A 27407-nucleotide genomic window follows, 5' to 3' on the forward strand; every position below is an offset into this window, starting at 1 on the left:
AGAACAGTTTTTATTGTTATATAAAACTGCATGCAGGGCACTGGGCAGACCACTAGGGACAAAGGGGATGTGAAATAATTACATACAGCAATGTAATCTGTAAGATTACATTATACTGTATGTAAAGTGAGTGTTTCACTTTTTGAATTTGGCGCCGATCTCCATCCCCGTGCGTCGCAACGCTCGCAGGGAGCGGAGATCGGCTCCGTGATAGATCAAGCGAGACACGGCTCGCTCGTACAGTGCGGGGACATCGCTGGATCCGAGGGAGAAGTAAACATCCTCCTGGATCCAGCGATGCGGTCCCGAGTCTAGCAATATTGTTTCTAATAGAGCAATGTAACAAATTAAACAGCACTCAACATGATGTCAAATATATCTATCCATGCTATACTGGAGCAATCACACTTTTGTGAAAGCAATTTTGGCCAATTTTTTTTTAAAACATTTCTATGTGAAAGTTACTTCAGAAAGTTGGGTTGACCCCTGCACTTCTAGAAACATATTATAATCTGTATTCTGGGGAAATATAACAAGTCAACAAAATCTTTCCTTTCAGGACCTTCTTCTTAACCCCCCTAGCGGTAATCCCGAGTCTGGCTCGGGTTAGGAATTTACTGATAGAAGCGGTAACCCCGAGCCAGACTCGTGATCGCTAGATGCAGGGGAGGACATAGGGAGAGTTACTTACCTTGTCCCCTGGATCCAGCGATGTCCCCCGCGCTGTGTGATCGAGCTGTCCTCCGCTCGATTTACAGTGCCGAATGCCGCCGAGCTCCGTTCCCTGCGACGTTACGGCGCACGGGAGCGGAGAACGGCGGCAAATTCAAAAAAGTAAAAAGACACAAAACACACACAGCACTGTAATCTTACAGATTACAGTACTGTATTAAAAATTACACACCCCCTTTGTCCCTAGTGGTCTGTGCAGTGCCCTGCATGCACTTTTATATTATAAATACTGTTTTTTCTGCCTGGAATTTGGAGATTGCCCATAGCAACCAAAACGTGTCCCCTTTTCAGGGTTTTTGGATTTGATTACATTATTGAATCATTTTTATTATTCTTTATTATATTATAAACTTTATCATACCCGGGATGTCTGCTAGACTCTGGTTTGAACAGATTTAAGAGCGTTATTCCTAAGAATTACAGGACTACAAAATAAATCGCCAAATTTCCATGCAAAATAATTGTACCGCTTTCAGCACCTAAAACCGGACTGAATCATACCGCCAAGAAGGCTACTGCAGTAATTAAAAGGTTCCTCTTGTGTGAATGAACCAAATTTTACAAGTAGGGGTGGGCGAACGATTCAGCCTGAGTTCTGGCTGAACTTTAGCTGTTTGGACGTTTGACAAACAGCCGAACAAATGAGTTGTTCGACCTTTCCCCTCCCCCCCAAACCGGTTGTTCGACCATTTGTTCGCCCCCCAAACCGACCACAATGCATTGCGGAAATGAACAGTGCACTGCAAGCCCTGATTGGCTGAAGTAGTTAAAGCTTCAGCCAATCAGGGCACAGAGAACTGTCAGAGTCATGATTGGACACGGTCATCATGACTTCATGACTTTATCCAATCATGGCTCATTCCTGCCCCACAGTATAAATGTATTATTTCAATGGCAGCCATGTTCAGTGTTTGGCATGGAGAGAGATAGAACAGGGCTCTGTTCAGTGCTATTAGTTAGTTAGTGTGCTATACTGTGCCATTTTGCTTCAATTGTCAGTGTAGAATATTAGTTTAGTGTCTGTTTAGGTATAGTCTGAGTGTAGTGAGGAGGACCATTATTTAGCTTTGCATAGTGTATAGCTAGAGTAGGGGGGCAGCTCAGACAATTTCACTGTAGTGTAGTGAGACCGTGTCGTCATACATACATTAATGTACAGTAGGGACAGCTCAGATAGTTTCAGTGTAGTAAGGCCATGTCAGTAATCTTTACATCAGTCTATAGCTAGAGTAGGGACAGTTTAGATAACGTCTATCTGATTGTGTTACTGCCAGTTTAACACTATTTACTTCTGTGTGCGTTACTGCCAGTTTAACGCCATATAGTTCTGTGTTCGTTACTGCCAGTTTAACGCCATTTACTTTTGTGTGCGTTACAGCTAGTTTAACACCACATAGTTCTGTGCGTCACTGTATGTTTGGCGCATTATATTGCAGTATATTATAGTGTGACCGTGGATTGTGTCTGTGTAGTGTGAGTACTCAAATTAAAGTGCACAAACACCTCTTTACATTGATTAAAGCACATCCACATACAGATTTCAACTTCTTCTTTACATTTGCTTACAAGAACCATCCCATACCTCCCAATAATGCACATCAAATGTGGTGAAAACACTAACCATATGCATATCGTTGCAATTTTTTTGCTTCAAACACAACTGTTAGTAAAAAAAAGTATCCCAATTGGGATAAAAAAAATTGTTCTAATATAGTTATTTGTGCATCCCGAACAGAAGACTAATTATGCCAACACTAATCTGATGGGATAGAAGTAATTACCAGTAATTCAGCAAAAGGATCAGTTAAACAAATTTAGCTAGATTGCTTTTCTCTAGTTAATTTAATTTACTGTATTGCCAGCTTTAGAACCTTTGTGAAATTACAGTTCATTAGACCTACAGCCGTCTCAGGTTTTGTTAGGGGAATTTGCCCCATGCCGCCACCAGGACAGGAAATTAGGGTAAATCTCCAACAGCACCACAGAAAGCAATTTGAAAACTGTAGCATGGGTTCAGAGAAAGGAAGAATCTGAAGGAAGAATCTGGAAGCCTTTTTATTGCCATCAGCTTCCAAGTGTTTATATTTTCATTTACCTCCTCTCTCAGTAACAATATTGTAAAGTGAGAGACAATTTCCTGAACAAAGCTTGTTATACTTAAACTGGATAATATTTATTTTTAAATTTGATTTCTATCTTTTAGAGATGGAAAACTTAGGGCAAAGGGGTCTGAGAAAGCCTTGCCAATTGTCAACTGGTAACAGGCCCTTAGGGTCCATGCACACTAAGCTTGAAAGAGTCACCAGTTCTTTTGAAAAAAAAAAAAAGCTCACATACCGGCGTTTAGGAGCATTTAGCATTTTTTTCTGACAGAAACTTCCTCTCAAAAACGCAAACCAGAAATTGTTTTTTTTACTGCCTCTAAAATATGCCTGTAATCGCCCTAATGTGCACGGACATATACGATAACATTGAGCTGCAGGCAAAACACTAAACACCTATAGAAGCAGCGTTTTTTTTTAAACCCAGTGTACAGGGACCCTAAGTCAATTTGATATATACTCTGACTAGCTAGACCATGTACAGAACATTTTGCATTAGTGATCCAAGTGTTTCAAGTACTGAGCCTGACAGATGCCCTTTCCATGAAAACATAAAAAGTGATTCTTTTATTGCTTATTAAGAAAACACATGGTGATACAGTGCCTTGCGAAAGTATTCGGCCCCCTTGAACTTTTCAACCTTTTGCCACATTTCAGGCTTCAAACATAAAGATATAACATTTTTATTTTTTGTGAAGAATCACCAACAAGTGGGACACAATTGTGAAGTGGAACGAAATCTATTGGATTTTTGAAACGTTTTTAACTAATAAAAAAATGAAAAGTGGGGCGTGCAAAATTATTCGGCCCCCTTGCGTTAATACTTTGTAGAGCCACCTTTTGCTGCGATTACAGCTGCAAGTCGCTTGGGGTATGTCTCTATCAGTTTTGCACATCGAGAGACTGAAATTCTTGCCCATTCTTCCTTGCAAAACAGCTGGAGCTCAGTGAGGTTGGATGGAGAGCATTTGTGAACAGCAGTTTTCAGCTCTTTCCACATATTCTCGATTGGATTCAGGTTTGGACTTTGACTTGGCCATTCTAACACCTGGATACATTTATTTGTGAACCATTCCTTTGTAGATTTTGCTGTATGTTTGGGATCATTGTCTTGTTGGAAGATAAATCTCCGTCCCAGTTTCAGGTCTTTTGCAGACTCCAACAGGTTTTCATCCAGAATGGTCCTGTATTTGGCTGCATCCATCTTTCTCTCAATTTTAACCACCTTCCCTGTCCCTGCTGAAGAAAAGCAGGCCCAAACCATGATGCTGCCACCACCATGTTTGACAGTGGGGATGGTGTGTTGAGGGTGATGAGCTGTGTTGCTTTTACGCCAAACATATCGTTTTGCATTGTGGGCAAAGAGTTTGATTTTGGTTTCATCTGACCAAAGCACCTTCTTCCACATGTTTGGTGTGTCTCCCAGGTGGCTTGTGGCAAACTTTAGACGAGACTTTTTATGGATATCTTTGAGAAATGGCTTTCATCTTGCCACTCTTCCATAAAGGCCAGATTTGTGCAGTGTACGACTGATTGTTGTCCTATGGACAGTCTCTCCCACCTCAGCTGTAGTTCTCTGCAGTTCATCCAGAGTGATCATGGGCCTCTTGGCTGCATCTCTGATCAGTCTTCTCCTTGTCTGAGCTGAAAGTTTAGAGGGATGGCCAGGTCTTGGTAGATTTGCAGTGGTTTGATACTCCTTCCATTTCAAAATGATCGCTTGCACAGTGCTTCTTGGGATGTTTAAAGCTTGGGAAATCTTTTTGTATCCAAATCCAGCTTTAAACTTCTCCACAACAGTATTACGGATCTGCCTGGTGTGTTCCTTGGTCTTCATGATGCTCTCTGCGCTTTCAACAGAACCCTGAGACTATCACAGAGCAGGTGCATTTATACAGAGACTTGATTACACTCAGGTGGATTCTATTTATCACCATCAGTCATTTAGGACAACATTGGTTCATTCAGAGATCCTCGCTGAACTTCTGGAGTGAGTTTGCTGCACTGAAAGTAAAGGGGCCGAATAATTTTGCACGCACCACTTTTCAGTTTTTTATTTGCTAAAAAAGTTTAAAAAATCCAATAGATTTCGTTCCACTTCACAATTGTGTCCCACTTGTTGGTGATTCTTCACAAAAAATTTAAATTGTATATCTTTATGTTTGAAGCCTGAAATGTGGCAAAAGGTTGAAAAGTTCAAGGGGGCCGAATACTTTCACAAGGCACTGTAATTGCTATGGTACAGCAAGTCCACAGCACGATGTACCTGCAAGATCTACCAGTTTATACCCAACCTTATGTTTTCTATGATGATTTTTACAACAACTGAAAAGAATTAGGCACCTGTATTTGATTACATATTCCATGAAGGCCAATCCTTTTGGTCTGATTAAATGACCATTTAATTAAACTGCTTTTTAATAACTCTTTTTTTAAATATAATATAACTTCATTAATCTATTACAATTTCTAATGGTCATATGCGGGAGATTTACTAAATCTGATGCACACAGAAACTGGTGCAGCTGTGCATAGTAACCAATCAGCTTCTAAGTTTAAAAAGGAAGTAAACCCTGATGATTTTTACTTCCTCTTTGTTTCCCTGCAAAGGTAAAGCATAATAGGCTACTATGCATCGCATAGTAGCCCATTATGTGTTACTTACCTGACACAGGAGCCAGCGATGTCGCCACTTTCCCCTCTTCCACGAAGCGTCCAGCTTCCTTTCCATGTATTGCGGCTCCAGTGCTGTGATTGGCTGGAGCTGCGTTGACGTCACTCCCACGCATGCACGCGGGAGCTGTTGCTAACGGCATTATCACCGATAACAACGGCACACTCTAGTGCGCCTATGCACTGATGTCTATAGCGCTTGCGCCGTAGACAGCGGTGCCTGTCTTTTGCAAATATCTCTTAAACCGTGTAGGTTTAGGAGATATTTCTTGCACCTACAGGTAAGCCTTAATCTAGGCTTACCTGTAGGTCAAAGTGGTCTGTGAGGGTTTACAACCACTTTAAGGCCCCTTTCACACGGAGTGGACTCCATTAAGCGGATCCGCCTGCGCAGCAGGGGATCTTTCTGCCGATTCCCGCTGAGCAGGCGCATGACAGATCCGTGTCAGCTCCACTATGCAGAGTGGACACAGACACAACTGCCTGTTCTCTATAGTGTGGGCGGATGGAAACAGACCACCTGTCTGCTTCCATCTAATCCGATCCACTAGACGTCTGTTTTTTGGTGAACCAGATGGATTGGATGCTGGTGGGTGTAAATGGACACATCCTTTTACATCCGCCTCCCCATAGAGAACAATGGGTGGTCCGATCAGGTCCCCCTGAAAAACAGACAGGCGGATTCGTTCAGTCTGCTAGTATGAAAGGGGCCTCATTGTCAAAGCTTGAGTGCCGGTTCACACTACCGCGACTTGGGACGCGACTTGTCAGACCGCAAGTCGCCCCAAGTCGCTTGACAATAGTAATTCCATTAAAGTGAATGAGAGCCGTCTTAATGACCGCTACTCAAGTCGGAGCGACTTCAAAAAAGGTTCCTGTACTACTTCAAGGCGACTTATAGGCGACTTGTACCCATACATTTCAATACAAGTCGCCTACAAGTCGGATCACTGTCTGTAACCAAGCGACTTAACAGGAAGAAGAACACAATGGCATCCCTCCCCCTTCCCATACACTGATCACTTCCTGTGTGAAGTGTGGGTAGGTGAAGTGAAGAAGAAAAGAAGTGATTGTGATTGTGATTGTGAGAAGATTGAAGAACATGTCATCCCGAGGCCGCAGAGAAGTGCAGCACAGGGAGCCAGTAGATAATGAATCCCTCATCAGACATGTGAGGCAGCGACCCTGCATATATAACAAGCAAGATCCCGACTACAAGGATCAATCCAAGAGGGATAGTGCTTGGTTAGAAATATGTAGACTGACTTTCGAAGATTGGGAAACAATGCTGCCGACCGATCGTAGTGACAAATGTAAGTTTAACCTTTTTATTAAATTCATGGTGTTATTACTTGCCACGTCACCTGCCACGTCACTTGCCACGTCACCTGCCACGTCACCTGCCACGTCACTTGCCACGTCACTTGCCACGTCACTTGCCACGTCACTTGCCACGTCACCTGCCACGTCACTTGCCACGTTACCTGCCACGTCACTTGCCACGTCACCTGCCACGTCACTTGCCACGTCACCTGCCACGTCACTTGCCACGTCACTTGCCACGTCACCTGCCACGTCACTTGCCACGTCACTTGCCATGTCACCTGCCACGTCACTTGCCACGTCACTTGCCACGTCACCTGCCACGTCACTTGCCACGTCACCTGCCACGTCACTTGCCACGTCACCTGCCACGTCACTTGCCACGTCACTTGCCACGTCACTTGCCACGTCACTTGCCACGTCACCTGCCACGTCACTTGCCACGTCACCTGCCACGTCACTTGCCACGTCACCTGCCACGTCACTTGCCACGTCACTTGCCACGTCACCTGCCACGTCACTTGCCACGTCACTTGCCACGTCACCTGCCACGTCACTTGCCACGTCACTTGCCACGTCACCTGCCACGTCACTTGCCACGTCACCTGCCACGTCACTTGCCACGTCACCTGCCACGTCACCTGCCACGTCACTTGCCACGTCACCTGCCACGTCACTTGCCACGTCACTTGCCACGTCACCTGCCACGTCACTTGCCACGTCACTTGCCACGTCACCTGCCACGTCACCTGCCACGTCACTTGCCACGTCACTTGCCACGTCACTTGCCACGTCACCTGCCACGTCACTTGCCACGTCACTTGCCACGTCACCTGCCACGTCACTTGCCACGTCACTTGCCACGTCACCTGCCACGTCACTTGCCACGTCACCTGCCACATCACCTGCCACGTCACCTGCCACGTCACTTGCCACGTCACCTGCCACGTCACCTGCCACGTCACTTGTCACGTCACCTGCCACGTCACTTGCCACGTCACCTGCCACGTCACCTGCCACGTCACTTGCCACGTCACTTGCCACGTCACTTGCCACGTCACCTGCCACGTCACTTGCCACGTCACCTGCCACGTCACCTGCCACGTCACTTTTGTGTATTCTTTCACTGATGCTAACTGCTAGTGTTAATAAATGTTAATAATGAATGATCGTGAATGAATGATTCTTTTATTATTACATTATAGAAAAAAAAATAACCAACATATCATTTTTATTACATGAAATAAAGATGACATAGCAGGAAAACATTATAACCGTAATAACACATTAGCAAATTCTAGATGCAAAGCAGTGAGCAATGTAGTTAGGAAATGGCATCCAATTGCCATTCTAAGTCACCGGCCGGTGAAATAAAGTATGATGCAAACTTTTCACGAACAGTGGCACCATCGCAGGATCCCCTTGCAGCAGTCATATGTGCACTTTCCAAGTCATGCATAAGGGAATCCTCAAAACGGTACCCGTCACGTACCCGTACAAAATTGTGCAGCACGCAAGCTGCTTTGACAGCAGTAATTGCATTTTCAATGTTTAATGCGATAGGCGTATGTAACAAACGCCATTTATTGGCAAGAATTCCAAACGTGCACTCAACCATCCTTCTTGCCCTTGTCAGCCGGTAATTAAAGACTTTCTTGCGGGTTGTCAGATTTCTATTGGAGTAAGGCCTCATTAGGTGTTGCGACAATGCAAAAGCCTCATCTGCGACAAACACATAGGGTATTGGGGGTTCAGTTGTGCCAGGAAGAGGACAGTTCTCAGGAATATCTAGCTGATTAGATCGTAGCCTTTCACCAAATGAGGAATTTGCAAAAATACGCGAATCGCAGCTACTTCCGTAGGATCCTATATCGATATAGGTGAAGCAGTAGTTTGCATCGACAACAGCAAGAAGTACAAAAGAACAATATTTTTTGTAATTGTAGAACATACTTCCACTACCAACAGGCTTAACGACACGCACATGCTTCCCATCTATAGCTCCAAGGCAATTTGGGAAATTGCACCGACGCCAAAATATTTCTGCTATATCACGCCAATTATCTTGTGTAGGCCGTTTCATAACCATGCTGTTAAGCACATCCCATATGACTTGGCAGGTGTCACGGATAATGTAGCTGATCGTTGATCTGCCCAACATGAACTCATAATGTAGACTAACTAGGGAATGACCGGTTGCCAGGTATCTGAAAGACAAAAGACATAAACCATTTTATGTTCCTATTTATGTTTTGCAGTATCAATCTTACAAATCCGTTGGAAGGGTTTGCGTGACTGTTTTTCGCGCTACGTACGCAAATTGAATGAGGCCAGGAGTGGATCTGGAGGAAAGCGTATTGTCCCCTATGTTCACGCAGATGAACTAGAGTTTCTGCGGCCTTTCCTGGAGCTGAGAGAGTAAGATAAAATCTTACATAGTTGTAAAGTGATACTATACAATTCAAATAAGAAGGGGGTAACTGTTCTTTTATATGTTTATTGCAGAACACAATCAAGTTGGCCAGTTGCTGGTGAACGGCAGGATGCAGCACAGGAGGAGGCAGCTTCTCAAGAAGTGGAAGGCTCGTTGCCCATTTCCCTGGATGATCCTTTGCTGCTGGAACAACAGCAAAGTGAAGAAGCGGACCGCAACCAGGGAGAGGCTTCCACTAGTCAGCAGCCGGCTCAGCCTATCCGACCCCGGCAACAACGAAGTCGACCAGCAAGGGGCAGTAACTCACAAAACCTAGAACGATTTTCGGAACTGGTTGATCGGATGAACCAGAAATTGGACGAGCTGCATTCGGAAGACCATAGTTTTGGAATCATGGTCGCCGAAATGCTAAAAAGAGTACCGCCGGAGAGGAAAAATGATGTAAAAAAAGCAGTGATGGATCTCATAGAAGCGAGCATTACAAATGATCCTATTCAATCCGCTTCCATGTTTGGACCACCACCACCATCCGGACCCTACTACACGTACTCAACCCCTCCACCACCCAGAACCCATCCCTACTATCCCCCTCACTTCCGTCCCTACTCCAATGAGTATGGACATGCCCTTAATCCTGCCCATCCACCTATACCCTATCCCTCTCCATCCCCACTGACATCAGCAACTTCAGCTAATGTTACACCAATGCCTTCCACCAGCTCCTCACCATATGAGCCAGTGTACCAAAACCTGTGAGATTTTAAAAATAAACATATGTTCTGTTTTGTTGTTATTTGGTTATATATTGTTCTAATTATTAAAGTTTTTTTCAAAAAAAAAGGATGTTGGTGTGATAAATTTTGCAATATTTCTTCAACAATATTTTTATTTGGAAGAATTACGTACCTAGGTGGATGCAACATCGCAGCAATGATGCAACTGTCCACTGCTGTTTCTTCACACAGAACTGAGTCAACATACATCGTCTATGTCTCTGTTCTGTCCTCTCCCCAAGATGGGAGGTGCTGTCTCTCAGCTGCTCTGATCCCCCACGCTCAATGTGGAGGGGTGGATAGCAGCTTGCTGAGAGGCTGCCACTGTCATCAGTCCAGCCAGCTGCTGGCGAATGAAGGATGATGCGCTGTCTCAACTAATCTTCGTGATATCTGCAGAAAGTGGACTTCTGTTCACTCTGCACTGAAAAGGGGCACAGGATTGCAAAATAATTGCACTCATATGACCCGTAGGAGAAGCCAAGACAAATGAGCTCAGGCTAGATTGTTGCACATATAATAACAATGTGATAATGGTAATGTGCATCAAAAAAATAGATAGTTTACCTGAGCGTAATAATCAATCTTTCAGTAGGTGAGAGGCTCCTCCTATATGAGGTGTTCTGTCGCTCCAGATGGTTGTAAACTAGACGAAGCAATTCATCAAAACTGTAAAATGGATAAAAAATGTAATTTGATATATTCTACATGAGAAATATCTGACATTTGTAGCTACACTATTACCGATGTAATAACATATGCAAATCTGATGCCTCTAGGACCCCTTTCACACTGGGCTGGTGTGGCCGTCGGCGGTAAAAGGCTGCTATTTTTAGCTGCGTTTTACCGTCGTTTTAGCGGTGGTCTGGGGGCACTTGCGGGGTGGTTTTAACACCCACTAGCGCCCGAAAAAGGGTAGTGCCGATGCAGAGGCGCTTTGCCAGCGGTTGTGCGGCCCTGTCCCATTGATTTTGATGGGTAGGAGTGGTTAGGAGTGGTGAATACACCGCTCCTTCACTGCTCCAAAGATGCGGCTAGCAGGACTTTTTTCACCTTCCAGCCAGCCAGCGCACCGCTTTAATGTGATACATGCAAGCTTGCCGATCACCCCAGTTGATGTTTAGCATAGGTAGATGACAAACAATTCTGCTGAATATCAATCTTCGCCATTTTATTCTCTACGTTAAATGCTACAAAATATATCTTTCAAAAAATAAAAAATAAATGGGACAAAATAGTCTATTAGCATATGTACTTGCCTTGCAATTGACATCCGGGTATAGTTGTAAAACTTGTCCTCAAAAACACGCAAATTTTCATAGATGGCCCAAAATTGGCCTCTACTGTCTCTACTTGCAATAATTGGATGGATCCAGTAGCGGCGTCGTCTTCTCATCCTCATCCTTCGCTTCCTCTCTTCCTCCTCTTCCATTAACACTGCCACACCAGCAGTTACTACAGCTCTCATCAAATAAGGCAATGACAACATTGTGGTGACAGGACAAGACACACGACAGGAAGCAGGAAGAAGCGACAGGAAACAACAATGATGTCACAAGAGCTGAGTAGCGCTGATTGGCCATAGGCAAAGTCGCCTGTGCTTGAGGCGACTTGTAAGTCGCGCTAAGTCGCGTCGAAGTCGCGCTAAGTCGCGTCGAAGTCGCGTCGAAAGTCGCGTCGAAGTCGCGTCGAAGTCGCGTCGATAAGTCGCGCGCAAGTCGTGTCGCGGTAGTGTGAACGGGCAGTAAAGTGATTGTAAAGTCTCGTTTACAAAAAATAATATAAAAAAATAATAATAAACGTTATATTTACAAGCTCTGTTTAGTGTTTTTTTTGCACAGAGCAGCTTGGATACTCCTCTTCTCGGGTCCCTCGCTGGCTCTCTTGGCCCCTCCCTCCTGTTGAGCTCCCTCACAGCAAGCAGCTTGCTATGGGGCACCCGAGCCGAGCCGTAGCTCCTTGTGTCCATTCAGACACGGAGCTGCGTTTTGGCCCCGCCACTCTCTCCCCTGATTAACTAACTGACAGCAGCAGGAAGCCATTGACACCGCTGCTGTGTTGCAGCTAATCAGGAGGGAGAGCCCCAGACAGCCAAGGCAGTCATGCACATTGCTGGATAGAGAGGGAGCTCAGGTAAGTATTAGGGGGCTGATGGGGGCTGCTGCACACTGAAGGTTTTTAATCTTAATGCATAAAATGCATTAAGATAAAAAACCTTCTGCACTTGAATTGTATAAGCTGCAGTTAGAAGCTGATTAGTTACTATGCACAGCTTCTATCTGCACCAGTTTTAGTAAATCCCCCCTCATTGTTACATGAATAGTCAGCATTAGGGATCTATAAAATATTCCAATATTGCTTTCATTGAAAAGGTCACACCTTTTTAACTTCTTGGTGCCGATGGCACACAAATATGTGGCCTCTTTGTGGGTGGGCCTCGGCGTCATATTTATGTACCACATTGCAAACATAGCCGTGCTGAGAGTGCACGCTCTGCGCGCTCCTGACACAGTTACTGGCAGCTAACAGAAAGCTCCAGATTGCTGCTTGCAATTGGGAGCGTTCCGATCATGTGACTGCCGTGACAGCCAATCACAGTGGTCACATGATCATAGACCCTGCCCAGCCTCCAGGCATCTGAAATCCCTAAAGGGCCAGAAGGTACCGACGCCAAGAGGTTAATTTGCTACAGGTCCTTTTAAAATCAATACGCTTACTAATTTAATGTAATATACATTATTTTGTTTTGCTTATGTGTGATTAGTGCTGTTTAATAACCTCACTTGTTAAAAAAGAAAACAAAAAAACGTGGGTGTACCAAGTAGTGCTTAGGATCTGAAACACATATTGGGCACAGGATTACAAGGTAATGTTTACATTATAGATATATGCATATGATAGATTGTCATACATATATTACACAAGTTTTATGAACATATGTAAAATATTGTAAAATAATAACATTTTGACAAGCCAAAATGAATACCAAATATAAGGATGCAATTTCCGCATAATAAAAGTTTCATGAGAAGAAAAGTATGCTCCTGTAACAGATATTTAAAAAAAAATATATATATGTGGGGTACAAATCATTTCACATAACTCTGAATGTATTTCATGAAAGAATGAATAAACCTGCATAATATCTAAACATACACCAGTAAATATAATAATTGTTCTCCACATTAAAGGGAAACTTGTGTAATATATGGGATAATGTACTTCCTGTATCTGTAAAATAAGAAGATTTTAGAGCCAAGGCCTATGTAATCACTCTATGTAATCACTCTCGGAAAAGCAAAAGTGTTATGCATTATATTTATATGGTACCTCTAATAGCCTTGTATTTTACTGAGGCAGGTACATTATCACCATTACATATACATATATGTACATAACAGACACACAATCTTGTAAGTAACAGGTACCATATATGCATATGGATTGAAGAATCATTGTCACATCAATGACTACTGCGTTCTGATGCACTTAACAGATAACTGAAGTCATAAGTAGGGAACTCCATGGCTGAGAGAAGAAAATGCATGACCACTCTTAGCTATTGTTAGAAAATGTAAAACTACAGAAAGAGGGTGGGGTGGACATGGAACTGCTTGTTTTTTAGTAAACAAAGTAAAACCGCAGCCAAAACATTTTTTTTTTCGGATCAGGATAGCACAAAGGTCAGAACCCTTGTCATTTTTTTTTTTGCTGTCCCCATTAGTGATTGTCCCTCAATTTCTGTCGCAGTGGCAACATTTCCGTCAACAAGTAGGTGGGAATTCTTCCTGAATAGATAGAGGCAGCAAAAAAAAAAATAAAAAAATATATATATATATATATATATATATATATATATATATATATATATATATATATATGTGTGTGTATATGTATGTATATATATATATATATATACACATATACATATATATATATATATATATATATATATATACACATACATACATACCGTATATACTCGAGTATAAGCCGAGATTTTCAGCCTCTTTTTTGAGGCTGAAAGTGCCCCCCTCGGCTTATACTCGAGTCATCGCTGTCTGCCCGCTCGATCAGCGTGTCGAGCAGACAGACAGCGGCCATTCTATAATTCAAAAGCCGCGCCTCCGGCTCCGCCTTCGCCTGTGATAGGCGGAACACTGAATTTCCCAGCAGCCTGTGTTCCGCCTATCACGGACATCGTATCATCCTCGTACTACGGACGAGGATGATACGATGTACGTGATAGGCGGAACACAGGCTGCTGGGAAATTCAGTGTTCCGCCTATCACAGGCGAAGGCGGCGGCGCAGCTTTTGAATTTTACAATGGCCGCCGAGGCGCCGACGAAGAGGGCACGGGACGGAGGCAAGGCAAGGCACGGCATGGGACGGGACGGAGGCAAGGCACGGCGGCGAGGCACGGAGGCAAGGAGGCAAGGCACGGGACGGAGGCTCGGGACAAAGGCTCGGGACACAGGTAGGCTGGACACACACACACACACACACACACACACACACACACGGATGGATACACACACACACAGGGATGGATGGATGGATGGAGACACACACACACAGGGATGGATGGATGGATGGATGGAGACACACACACACAGGGATGGATGGATGGATGGACACACACACACACAGGGATGGATGGACGGACACACAGGGATGGACGGACACACAGGGATGGACGGACACACAGGGATGGACGGACACACACACAGGGATGGACAGGCATGTCTTACCCTCGGCTTATACACGAGTCAATAAGTTTGCCAGTTTTTTTGGGGGTAAATTGGGGGCCTCGGCTTATATTCGGGTCGGCCTATACTCGAGTATATACGGTACATACATATATATATATATATATATATATATATATTATATAGACACACACACACACACACACACACATGTGTATTTTAACAAATGTATGGCATAATGAGATTTCAGTTCCTGATTGCAAAAAAAAAAAAAGTAAAAAAACGGATAGATGCTTTGCATTGTTATTGGCACAGCTATGCAAGGCTTACAAGGTGACATTTCAGTGTGATAGGTGAGTGCAGGTCCACCATGGCAGCCACACCAGTATATTTGTCTGTAGCATCAGGGATGCCCTGAATTACAAAAGAATCCAGGTTGCAATTATTAGAACTTTTATACAAGACCATTTGTGTATAGGTGACATGTAAGCCTTGTATTAAAAGCAAACAGGCAAATGCTTACCTCTCACCTTCAAAAATGTTTTTTTTTTTTTTTAATTGACAAACTGTGTGGATATTTTTAGGCTCCATGTATACGAGCAGCTCCTAATCTTGAGTTTAGGAGCCTTTGGTTTTTTTTTTTTGACAAAGCTCCTAAACTCAACTCTTTAAAAGTCTATATGTACATGTACACATAGGCTTTGAGAATTGTTTAGGAGCTGCTGAGCCCTAATTAAGGAACTATGTCTAGGTAATTTTTCCAGGCATTTTTCATTTTAGCCCACATAGAGGCATTTTTTAGCTTTTTTACCTCACTTTTAGGCTTGTATGTTTTTTTTTTATTATTATTATTTTAAGCCAATAAAAAACTAGTTACCAATCAAGAAAATGTGCAAAAAACACATTGTGTGTGTTTTTCCCACTGAAGTATATTGGGGCCAAAACACACGGCACTGACTCAAAAGAAGCACATGTACTTTTTTTTTTTTTTTTTTTTTTTTTTTTAGCAGTGAGCTTTAAGCGACATTATTCTCAGGTGTGAATGGGCATCACTGAAAAATAATGGAAATCCTAGTGTTGAATGTCTACACAAGATTCACAATGCATTTCTGGTGAATCTTCAAATCATGTTTTATATTGCTCAGGTGTGAACAGGGCTGTAAATCTATCCACAAAGATTCACATTGAAAGCCTTTGAAATGAGAGATCAATAGGTTAATAGCAATAAGGTAAGCCTTGCCATTTTTATCCTCCATATCACCAAAAAAGCCTATAATATGAAAACCAAGTGCTTCCAACAATGGTACTACAACACTTGGGAACTCCTTATCTTCCAGTGGAACATCTTTCAGTGCATGCACAGAGTAGGGAAAACTTAAATACCTGTAAACTTACCTGGCATCTGCTTCACTATAGTATTCTCTTGCTACTATATCTTCAAATAATTCTCCACCAGTAACTCTGTTGAGAAATAGAAACATACGGTAAGTAACTAAATAAGTGTTTACCGTGTTCTCCCTTAGAAAAGAAGTCCTATCTTTGAATAAAGTGGGAAGGGTTGGAACCCCTATCAAATTTTACTGCTGTCTGTGTTGTCATTAGAGATTTTCCCTCACTTCCTGTCCCACTTACAATAGTGTAAGGCTAACAGTGGGTGGCTGTGATTTGTTACAGCACAACCCAATCACTGGGTGCTGGCCAATGATTAATCGCCAGCACCCACTGATTGGCTCCGTCATTCAGATGAATGGAGCTCTGTACATTGACAAGGCGATCTTTCTGTTTTTTTATTCCCTACAAAGTGGGGATAAACCAGGAAGATCGCTTATTAGAAGCACATAACAAACACACAGTAAAACTTTGTTAGGCACAGCTCCTTGATCACCCCTAGATGTGAACCCCTTCTCAACCAGTGTCAGTACAGCGACGGTGTTTAGTATTAGCACTGATCACTGTATTAGTGTCACTGATGTCAGTGTTAATTAGTGTACCCCCCCCCCCCCCAGTCAGCTAGTGTCAGATTGCCTGCAACACTACAACAGTCCCACTATAAGTCACTGATCACAGCTATTACTAGTATAAAAAAGTAAAAATTCCAGTATTTATACCAGATGCTATAAATTTCATGCAAACCAAATAATATACACTGTGGTGTTTTTTTTAGCAAAGACATTTGGCAGAATACATTTTGACCTAAACTCATGAAGAAATTTGATTATTTTTTTTTTTTATTGGATATGTTTTATAACAAAAAGTAAAAAAATAATATTTGTTTTTTTTCTTTTTTGTTTGTATGGCAAAAAAATAAAAACTGTGGTGATGAAATGCCAAAAGATAGCTCTATTGGTGTGAAAAAATTATAAAAATGTAATTTGCATACAGTGTTGCATGACTGCACAATTGCCAGTCAAAGTAGCGCAGTGCCGAATAGCAAAAAATGCTCTGGTCATGAAAGTGGTAAAAACTTCTGGAGGTCAAGTGATTAAGTTAAAAAAAAAAAAAAAAACTGCTGCCTTTAGAAACACTTTAAGGCTCAGTGGGTGCAAATCTCTGCAGCAACAGCATTTAAAACATATTTTGTGTACGGCTGGGGAAGGCTAGAATGTTCTTCAGTTATTGACTACTGTTCATCTCCTCCCATTAGGGATTTCTCATATTACTTGCAATGTTCACACTAAGCCAGAAAGCGTGAGCAGATCTCCCCAATGGGGTCACAGGTAACGATAAAAACCTAACAGATGGTTTACATTTTTTCACAATCTGTCCTAAATGAAACATTTGAACAAAAAACAGTACAGTTCTATAGTACAATTAAATGAAGAGTAGAAAATAGCAGAGTGAGCTTTCATGAGTTAACTTTCATTAAAGAAAAATTCTATTTGGTTATAATTAAAAACAATATTACCGTACAATTTTCAAACTGATTTATTCATTAGAAATCATTTACATTTTAAATTTTCATATATTCATAAGTGCCAAAAGCAAACACAAAAAAATATAGGCAGCCTTATAAGCAAGTCTTTATTTAATGTATCATCACATGTAGTAGTGCGTTATATTACTAAGGTATACCATACAAATAACTAGATCCCTTTCTAAAACATTGCATGATCCATCCTTTGTTCATCACCTCCTGTAAGATGCTAAATACTAGTAGTTTTTTTCGTTTTAACCCAGCAGGTATATCAGATGTTAGTACAGTGATCTCCCCTGCTGTACTGTTGAATTCCAACAGGGGGACTACAGTACCCCCCCCCCCCCCCCCCAAGCCAAAACACTGGTCAATGCTCTCAGACATCAGCTGAGAGAGCTGATCGAGAGATGATCAGCAGACCTTTTTCAGTCATGCCCCATTGACAGAAGCCGAGCTGGACCAGCTGAGGTACACACAGGCCGAATGTTGGCTGATGTCTATTGAACCAGCTGATGCCACCCGACATTCCGCCCATGTCTACTAGTCTTAAGGCAGCTCTTTCATTCATCATTTTTTTTTCTAAACCACTGGTTAAAAGAAAAAAAAAAAGATCTGATTCCCCCTATCCATACATCGATGTAGAATGGGAATCTTCCCTGCTGTGCTATTGTGCTCTGACAGTGGGGAGACTCCCCCCCCCCCCCCCCGTCAGAATACAACGATCACTGATTCCGGCTATAGGTGGTGGCACTGATCAATCGGTAAAAACTCAATAGGCTAGCTGTACAGAAGTTGATCAGTAGATCAACTTCTGTAAAACCAGCCTGTCATACATGGATCAAAATTTGTCCGATCCCTGCTGAACCGGCCTAATTTTGATCCATGAATGGCCAGCTTAAGGGACAAAGGGACAATCCTGAGAAACATTTTAGTCTGATACCTAACATTCCACTGACTTTTTTGGTCCAAGTGTTTGTAGAACGTTAAGGGCAGATTTTGGTAAATTATACTAAAACAGGTATTATGAGCACAGACTAAAGATCGTGGGATTCTGTTTACTGTAACTGTAAAGCATTATTATAGTCATTAATGCATGAGAACAATGAGTTTGGTTTCTCAAAGATTGGTGCTGCCACCATTTTTTTTAAACAAATAGATTTCAAAAGATTTTCTACTTTTATTTTACACACAGTTTACAAATACAGATTTAAAGAACAGTTATGTTTTCTACTCCTAGATCATTATTTTTAAATTGTCAATGCTTTACAGAGTGCATACAATAATATCCATGACCAATCCTATTTCCACTATGCTCATCTATTAACAAGCATGTCATTTTGTGATTACGGCTCACTCTGGAACAAGCTGCGAATAACATCACATTTTAGGTTCTATTAAATTTATTATCCACTTTGACAAGATGCATCTGACACTTTCCTGGTTCTGCTGATCCTAAGAAGGCATTTAAACAGACAATTTGATTTAAGATACTGTTACCACGGTGCAGCACAAGTGTTCTAATATTTATCTGATATTAGAGAATTTTTTAGCTTAGGGTGACCATTCCCTGATTTCAATAAGGAATAGGTCCAATTTTGGGCACGGTTTGAAGTGATGAGGTTAGAGTCAAGTGATGAAGGAATATTATAGCAGGCAATAATGAGCACTTTACCATTGGAAGTACTCATTATTGCACACAGAGGGAAATACAGGTCTATAAGTAAATGCAGAAGCAGCTCGTCCATTAAGGGTACATGGGAGCCACCGCCCCTATCCATGCGTCTGACCCCTTGCAGGACACCGGATGCATGGATTCCCTGCAGGACACCGGATGCATGGATTCCATGCAGGACACCGGATGCATGGATTAAACACCTCATTAGAGCCAGAGGCTCTAATAGGCTTCGAAATAGGGTGAGCTTGGGGCGCAAGCACTGTGAACCGAGCCCACTCAAGCATGTTACAATAGTGATTGAATATTCGCTATTGTAACACTGATCCTCTTCCCGGCCAATCAAGAAGCAATTGGCTGAAAGAACGGGTGATCCTATTGGACGCATAGGAGGGGAGGAGACACACGCCGTGATGGAGGAGAGCACACAGGAGCCACTGCCTGATGCCCACCACCTGCCACCTAGATGGGGTAGGTGCCGGACCGACCCTCAGACAGCGAGCGGGGGAAGAGGTGCTCCCCCTCCCCCCCAAGAAAAAAAAAACACCAGCCACCACTAAGTAAATATCTCAGGCAATAGGTCCAACAAACTATACAGGGTGCATTTCCCTGAGCTGCACCACATATATTGTGCACACATTGCCCTATATATACAGAGGTCCTGCAGGGATCTCCCTTTATTAGGAGCATACTGCACAATGCCAATTTAAGATCTGGAAGGTTTTACTCCCTTCATGTCCAGAGCATTTTTCTTTCTATTCAGCACTGAGCTACTTTAACTGGCAATTACGTGGCCATGCAATACTGTATGCAAATACAATTTTTATATTTTTTTTTCACACAAATAGACCTTTCTTTTGGTGGTATAAGAACACCACTTTTTTTTTTTTTTTTTTTTTTAATTATCTGCGATATAAACTAAAAAAGACCAACATTTTTAAAAATAATCAATATTTTCTACTTTCTGTCATAAAACATATCCAATCAAATCAAACTTTGTCATAAATTTAGGCCAACATGTATTCTGCTACACATCTTTTATAAAAAAAATCCCAATAAGTGTATATTATTTGGTTTGTGTGAAAGTTATAGTATCAAACTATGGTATATATATTTGAAATGCTAAACCAAGAATAATTTGCTCAAAAGTGTCACCACCCAAATAAAATGAATATGAAAAAAACTCCTTTACCCTTTGATGACGTTCATTTGAATGAAACGTGTCAGGGGGAGCTACAGTGGCGACATCATCATGCCTGCCAGGTAGTTGCACGCGTATGACTGTACTATAAGCGAACATACTCCTGCCTGTTGTAAGTAGTTTTAACCTTCATTAAAAGCTTGAAACTTTCATTACTACACACTGGGGTTGATTTACTAAAGGCAAATCCACTTTGCACTACAAGTGCACGGCAAGTGCACTTGATAGAGCACTGAAAGTGCACTTGAAAGTACAGTCGCTGTAGTTCTGAGGGGTAGATCTGAAATGAGTGGAAGCTCTGCTGATTTTATCATACAATCATGTACAAGCTACAATGCTGTTTTTTTATTCCCTTGCATGTCCCCCTCAGATCTACAGCAAATGCACTTCCAAGTGCACTTGCAGTGCAAAGTGGATTTGCCTTTAGTAAATAACCCCCTATACATTCCTCCTTTGTTTCCCTTTCTTACTGAGTCTATTGAGAGTCATCCTGGCTGTATGGTAATCCATCCTGGAATGCTGGACAGTCTGAGGCATTTAGTAAGAGGCATGGTGAGCTTTTTGTAGTTGGGGGGGGTATATAAGAGATTTTTTATTTTTTTACATTTTGTTTGTTGTTACAATGAAGATCATTGTAACAGCAAAGTTTACAACTGTCATGAACGGGTTAACCATTCACAACAGCTGTGATTACTAGTGACCTGTGATTGGCTACAGCTAATCACATGGTAAAGGGTGCTGTGATTGGCCCAGGTACCATGTGTTATCTGATAGCCAATTACAGCATAGGCAACACAGCTGTTATGAATTCATTCATTCATAATAGCTTTGTTGACAATGTGATCGCATAGCCCCGAGTACTGGGATCCGCAATCTGTGTCCGAGGTACGCAGTGCAGGCACATCACGTCCATGTACATGATTGTACCTGCACATGCTGCTCTGCTGCAGTATATGTACTGTGGTAGGTTGGCAAGTGGATAAAATTATAGAGGGATAATAAAAATTGGAAATTAAAGCAGTGTTAAACCAAAAACCCAAAATGTAATATATAGCTTACAATTAGATGTGGTGGCTGCATCTTTTTTTCCCTGTGTTTTCACCTGTGACCCAGCCAGTAACATTCCTCCTCTATTAGAATGCCTCCACTGCACAAAGGAGCACAGGGGGCAAATTTGGACAGCCACATTGTTAAACTAGGGAATGCTAGGTGTACAAGCAGATTTAAATACAGTAGCAAAATGAAGCTGAAGTCCAGATAATACTTTATAGGCAGTTACAGCAAACAGTTTTTTTCCTTTTGGGCTACAGTTTTTGCATAGATAAATAAATATAAGCAAATCATTCTAAGCACCCCAGTCAGTGGTAAATGGTTTGTCCTGTCCCCTGTAACTGATACATTTGTAAGAGAGCTTGTTCTTTTGAAAAATAATAGACTTAGTGGCCAGATCACCAGGTGAGAATAAAGGAGCTGAAGTAAAAAAATAAGAAAACAAATGCAGCTATCACTTCTAAGAATTGGTAAACTGCAATATAATTTATAATCCCATTTTTGAAGCTGCAACTTTTCAACTGGAAGCATTTGCTACTATGAAGAAATGGATATCCTGCTGCATGGGTTTTTATATTTATAATGGATTTTTTTACACTGCAGTTGTTCTATTTCTTTTGCAATGCTTCAAAGTCATGTCTTTTGTCTGGTTGTCAAAGGTTAAAAGGGTCTGAACAGAGCTTTTATCTCCAATTTAGACATAGATTTTTCTCTTGAAATAGGCACACTCGATGTGAGTTATTTAATCTTGCATAGCATGGTGGTAAGTGATTCATGGACTGTCTAAACATATTCTCTGATCATCTGCTTCTGATTATATGATGGACATTCACAATTTTTACCAAAAAAATAAAAAATAAACCAGAACTCAGAGTATAAAGTTTTAGTAAATCATATCTTTGTATTAGTTATTGATCTTAACGCTGAAAAAAAGCAGGTTGAAAACCCACTGCAGTGCATTGTAAATACTTTCCAAATTTCGTTATCTTGCAAATGGTTTTATATATTCATGTTACATACTGCAATGGCAATGCTTTGGTGTAATTGCTATAGAAAATAATCAACATTGGGGTTCAAAGCATTCAGCAATTTTGATTTTCTGCAGGCACTAACAATGTATTGCAACACAGGTTTCATGTAATGCAGTATATAAAGGGACATTAAAGAGGAAGTAAACCCTGATGAGTTTACTTCCTCTTTCATTCCCTGCAAAGGTAAAGCATAATGGACTACTATGCATCGCATAGTAGTCCATTATGTGTCACTTACCTGACACAGGAGCCAGCGAAGTCACCGTTGTCCCCTGTAGTCCGGCGCATCCATCTTCTCGGTGGGTCTTGCTGCTCCGCCACGGTCATTCGGCGAAGCCGCGATGACGTCACCCCCAGTGCGCCTGCGCGCCGCTGTCTACGGCAGCAGTGCCTGTCTTTCGGCAAATATCTCCTAAACCGTGTAGGTTTAGGAGATATTTCTTGGACCTACAGGTAAGCCTTAATCTAGGCTTACCTGTAGGTCAAAGTTGGTTGTAAGGGTTTACAACCACTTTAAATTAGCATGTGATGTCAGTGGGTATGTTCTTTTCAGCCTGACACCAGGCATTCTTCCCAACAAACTGTTTGCAGTGATTGTCACTGAATATAAAGTGATAAAAGCCATACATAGTACATAGGTACTTGAGCCCTACGTATTTCTGTATGTTTTCATAAAACAGGTGAATGTTAGGTTTCATTTACTTTGACAATTACACCTAGGTCAAACAAGGACTTTTCCGAGAGTTCTACTTTATATCCCTAGCAGGGTGGAAAGACCTTACTGCACCTCAAGTGGAATTACTTCCAACCAACATAGACTTTACCTGCCCTCTATGTTGTCTCAAGGTCCTTTATAAAGAACAACCTTTTCTACAAATTCACCTTCCACTGTAAGTTACCTACAGATGTTACTTTTCTACAGAAAAAGAAACGCGACCACCTGATCAACAGAAACAGATTTCACATTAGATTTAGAACCTCTACCAGTATTGTGTGGTGCTGTATACTAATTGGGGAGATCGCCCCTCCATTTTATTTCCAGTGAAAACAGTTTTTAAGATAAAGGGTGGGAGGAAATCTCCTGAATGTGCCACTTGTTCTGGTACCAGCTGTGAAAGGGCAAGATTCCTACTTGTTTGAGATGGCTCCTTTCTCACATGTTGTGTCTTTGGGACTGAAAGTGAGATAAAACAGGCTTGACAAAACGAAAAAAAAAATGTGGCTGTAGTTTGTAGGAACTGATAACATTTATGTTTATGCAACGAGTTATTTAAAACATGCCTCCAGCCTTGAAAAGCAGATTAAAAGGAAGATGAAGACCATAAAACAATGAATGAAGACTTGCTGAGCAGTGGCACAGATTAAATGATAAATACCTAATGGTCATTAGCACATTAGCTAGTATGGTGGAATTTTTCTCCCACACCTGTTGAATATTGCTGCAATCTTGTTTGGGGCAAGAATGTTAGGATTGCATAACTCTCATCCGAAGTAATCATCTGACCAAGACAAAAGACCATGATGAGCTTTTACATCCTCTACCAGGCAAGTCTTCCTTAGTTCCACAAACATGGATGCTATAATGCTGGGACCCACCTGAGGAAAGTGTTCCAATATAGGACAGAAGCCAAGTGTGAGTATTAGTGAGAATGGATATGCTATCCTAGACGGTAGACACCTTTCCCCTTTCCCTAACATATCACCCTTGCTCCCCTTACCTTATTTTATTTCCTGTGTAGTCAGAGTTTATGTAAATTCCTATTTGCAAATAAACCAAATGTTATTTTAACCACTTCCCGACCAGCGCACGACGATGTACATCGACAGAATGTCACGGGCAGGCATATTGGCGTACAGGTACGTCCAATATTCAATGCCGCCCTGCCATCGGGAGTGCCGCCGCCAGCGTGCTGCCACGCTGGTCGGGACCCCGTGAGTCCGGTCACGGGACCCGCGCACTCGATCGCAGCGGGCATCCCCGCGATCGTCTCACGGAGCGGCCGAATGGAGGAGATGCCGTGTAAACAGCATTTCTCCATTCTGCCTAGCAACTAGTGAAGCTGATCTCTGCTCCATATGATTGGAGCAGAGATCAGTGTTCACTAAATGAAAGCCCAGCCCCCCCACAGTTAGTAACACACCCCTAGGAACACTTAACCCCTACACTGCCACCCACTGGTTAACCCCTTCACTGCCAGTGTCATTTACACAGGAATCACTGCATTTATATAGCAGTGATTAATGTATAAATGACAATGGTCCCAAAAACGTGTCAAAAATGTCCGATGGGTCCCCCACAATGTCGCAGTCACAATAAAAATTGCTGATCGCCGCCATTACTAGTAAAAAAAAAAAAAAAAAAAAAAATATTAATAAAAATGCTATAAAACTATCCCTATTTTGTAAACGCTAGAACTTTTGCGCAAACCAATCAATAATCGCTTATTGCAATTTTTTTTACCAAAAATATGTAGAAGAATACGTATCGGCCTAAACTGAGGGAAAAAATTTTTTTTATATATTTTTGGGGGATATTTGAGTTCCTCTCTCATTCCCTGCAAAGGCAAAGCATAATGGACTACTATGCATCGCATAGTAGCCCATTATGTGTCACTTACCTGACACAGGAGCCAGCGAAGTCACCGCTGTCCCCTGAAGTCCGGCGCATCCATCTTCTCGGTGGGGTCTCACAGCTCCGCTGCTGTCATTCGGTGAAGCCGCGATGACGTCACTCCCGCGCATGCGCACGGGAGCCGAGACGCGCGGCATCTTCGTCATCGACGATGCCACGCTCAGTGCGCCTGCGCGCCGCTGTCTACGGCGCATGCGCCGTAGACAGCGGTGCCCGTCTTCGGGCAAATATCTCCTAAACCGTATAGGTTTGGGAGATATTTCTTGGACCTACAGGTAAGCCTTAATCTAGGCTTACCTGTAGGTCAAAGTGGTTTGTAAGGGTTTACAACCACTTTAAGAATAAATATGTCAAACAGTCCTCTCTGCGGCCAAAGGATCACTTACAATGGAAATATCACCAGAACATAATGATAATAATGCGTTCTGTTGTATTGCCGCTTTTAAATAAGAAGTAGGGCCACAGCTCTTTTGGTCGTACTTCTCCTGTACGTCAAAGGAGCACACTTTGCTCGCCTTTGACCCATATTCAGCAGATAGCAGGCTAAAGTCTGCTGTCAGCTGATGTCATTCAGCTGGTCTAAACTATGTCGAGATCCACCGAGATGTCTGATTGGCAGTTTGTTCAGCCTCTCTGCGCGCCACTGAGCCAGTTGCATCTGCCTACACCTACGTGAGTATAAATGTTTTTTTCTTTTTAATTACTTCCCTTTTAAAGGACTTAAAAAAAAGCTCAAGGCTGGACTCTCTCCTTCGTTGTTCCCACATTCTCCCCCTCCCCTTGGGAACCTGGGACCACAACAGTGTCAGGATGGCCAGTGGAAGGATATTAAGGAACATGCATTCCCCTGGTGACCTCTGCAGGGTGGAAACCCGGAAACACTCAGTTCTGAGTATTGCCTTGCCAGGGAAGAGTGAGTCAAGCACAGTTGGTGCTCGATCAGCTGTAGCACGGGCAGGCAAGACATTACTGTAGGTGTTCAATAGGTTGCTGATGTTGCCATAACTGATACCTGCCCAATGCCACCACATGGGGGTCTAAAAAGCCTTCTTGTAGTAAAGTTAAAGTAATTGTAAAGGTATATTTATTTTAAATTAATAAACATGTCATACTTACCTGCTCTGTGCTATGGGGCACTCATGCAGGGTCGAACCGAAGACGGATCTGTGCATCTATTGACACACAGCGTGGCTCGGACTTGCCCCCTACTCCTTCCTCACAGGATCTGATTGACAGCTTATTGTAGAGAGAAGGAGGTGTGTTATTGAATGTTGATTACCTAGAGCATTGGGTCTTTCCTGGTGCATATAAGACACACGGTCGGAAATTCTGACGGAAAATGTACGATCGGACTGTGTTGTCGGATAATCTGACCGTGTGTGGACTCCATCGGACTTTTTCCGTCGGAATGTCCGACCAACAAAGTTTGAGAGCTGGATATAAAATTTTCTGACAAAATGATCCGATCGAACTTTGTCTGATCGTTTGTAGAGAATTCCGATCGGACAAAGTGTCATGCATGCTCAGATCACATTACAAGACCAAAGCTATTGGCTACTAGCCTGAACGTAGTCCCGTCGTAACGTACAAACTTCATCACGTTCCGATCGGATTTTCCGACAACTTTGTCTGACCGTGTGTAAGCAAAATCAGTTTCAGACAAAATCCGTCAGAAAAAATCTGACGGATTTTGTTGTCGGAATGTCCGACTGTGTGTACAAGGGCTTAGACTGTACAATCGTATTTAGAGTTTGCACAACAGGAAAGTGGAAGTAATACTAGAATGTCATGCGGGAAAACTGCGTTGCGTGGCAGTTTCCAGCACCACATTTAAATCACACTGCCCTTATAACCTACAGCGGGCGTCAGTGCAAAGTCAACAATCATAAACAAGTAAACAAATATGGTAACTGTATGATTAACTATACCGTGTATAGGTATTACAGCTGACACTATGGGGTTGATTTACTTAAGGCGCATAGGCTGTGCACATTGTAAAGTGCAGTTGTTCCAGAGATAAGGAAATGAGCAGAAGTTCTGCTGACTTCCATCATCCAATCATGTGCAAACAAAAATGCTGTTTTTTTTTTCTTGCATGTGATTGGGTATTCTTTGCAAAGTGAAGCTTTACCTCATTTACTATGCTCGGGTACAACTGCA

At 42.3% G+C, this 27407-nt stretch overlaps 1 protein-coding gene across 16 annotated transcripts in view; it reads right to left on the reverse strand.

The window, feature by feature from the left end:
• CAMK2D (calcium/calmodulin dependent protein kinase II delta) overlaps nt 1–27407 on the reverse strand; it is a 375227-nt gene that overhangs the window by 172824 nt on the left and 174996 nt on the right. For all 16 annotated transcript variants that reach the window (XM_077476794.1, XM_077476792.1, XM_077476797.1 and 13 more), the window contains one exon: nt 16143–16208. In XM_077476794.1, coding sequence (XP_077332920.1) covers nt 16143–16208 — 66 coding nt within the window. The remainder of the gene's footprint in view (nt 1–16142; nt 16209–27407) is intronic.

This window comes from Lithobates pipiens, unplaced genomic scaffold (assembly GCF_037356315.1).
Source record: "Lithobates pipiens isolate NorthernLeopardFrog02 unplaced genomic scaffold, aLitPip1_a1.2 Scaffold_13, whole genome shotgun sequence".
NCBI classification, from domain to species: domain Eukaryota; kingdom Metazoa; phylum Chordata; class Amphibia; order Anura; family Ranidae; genus Lithobates; species Lithobates pipiens.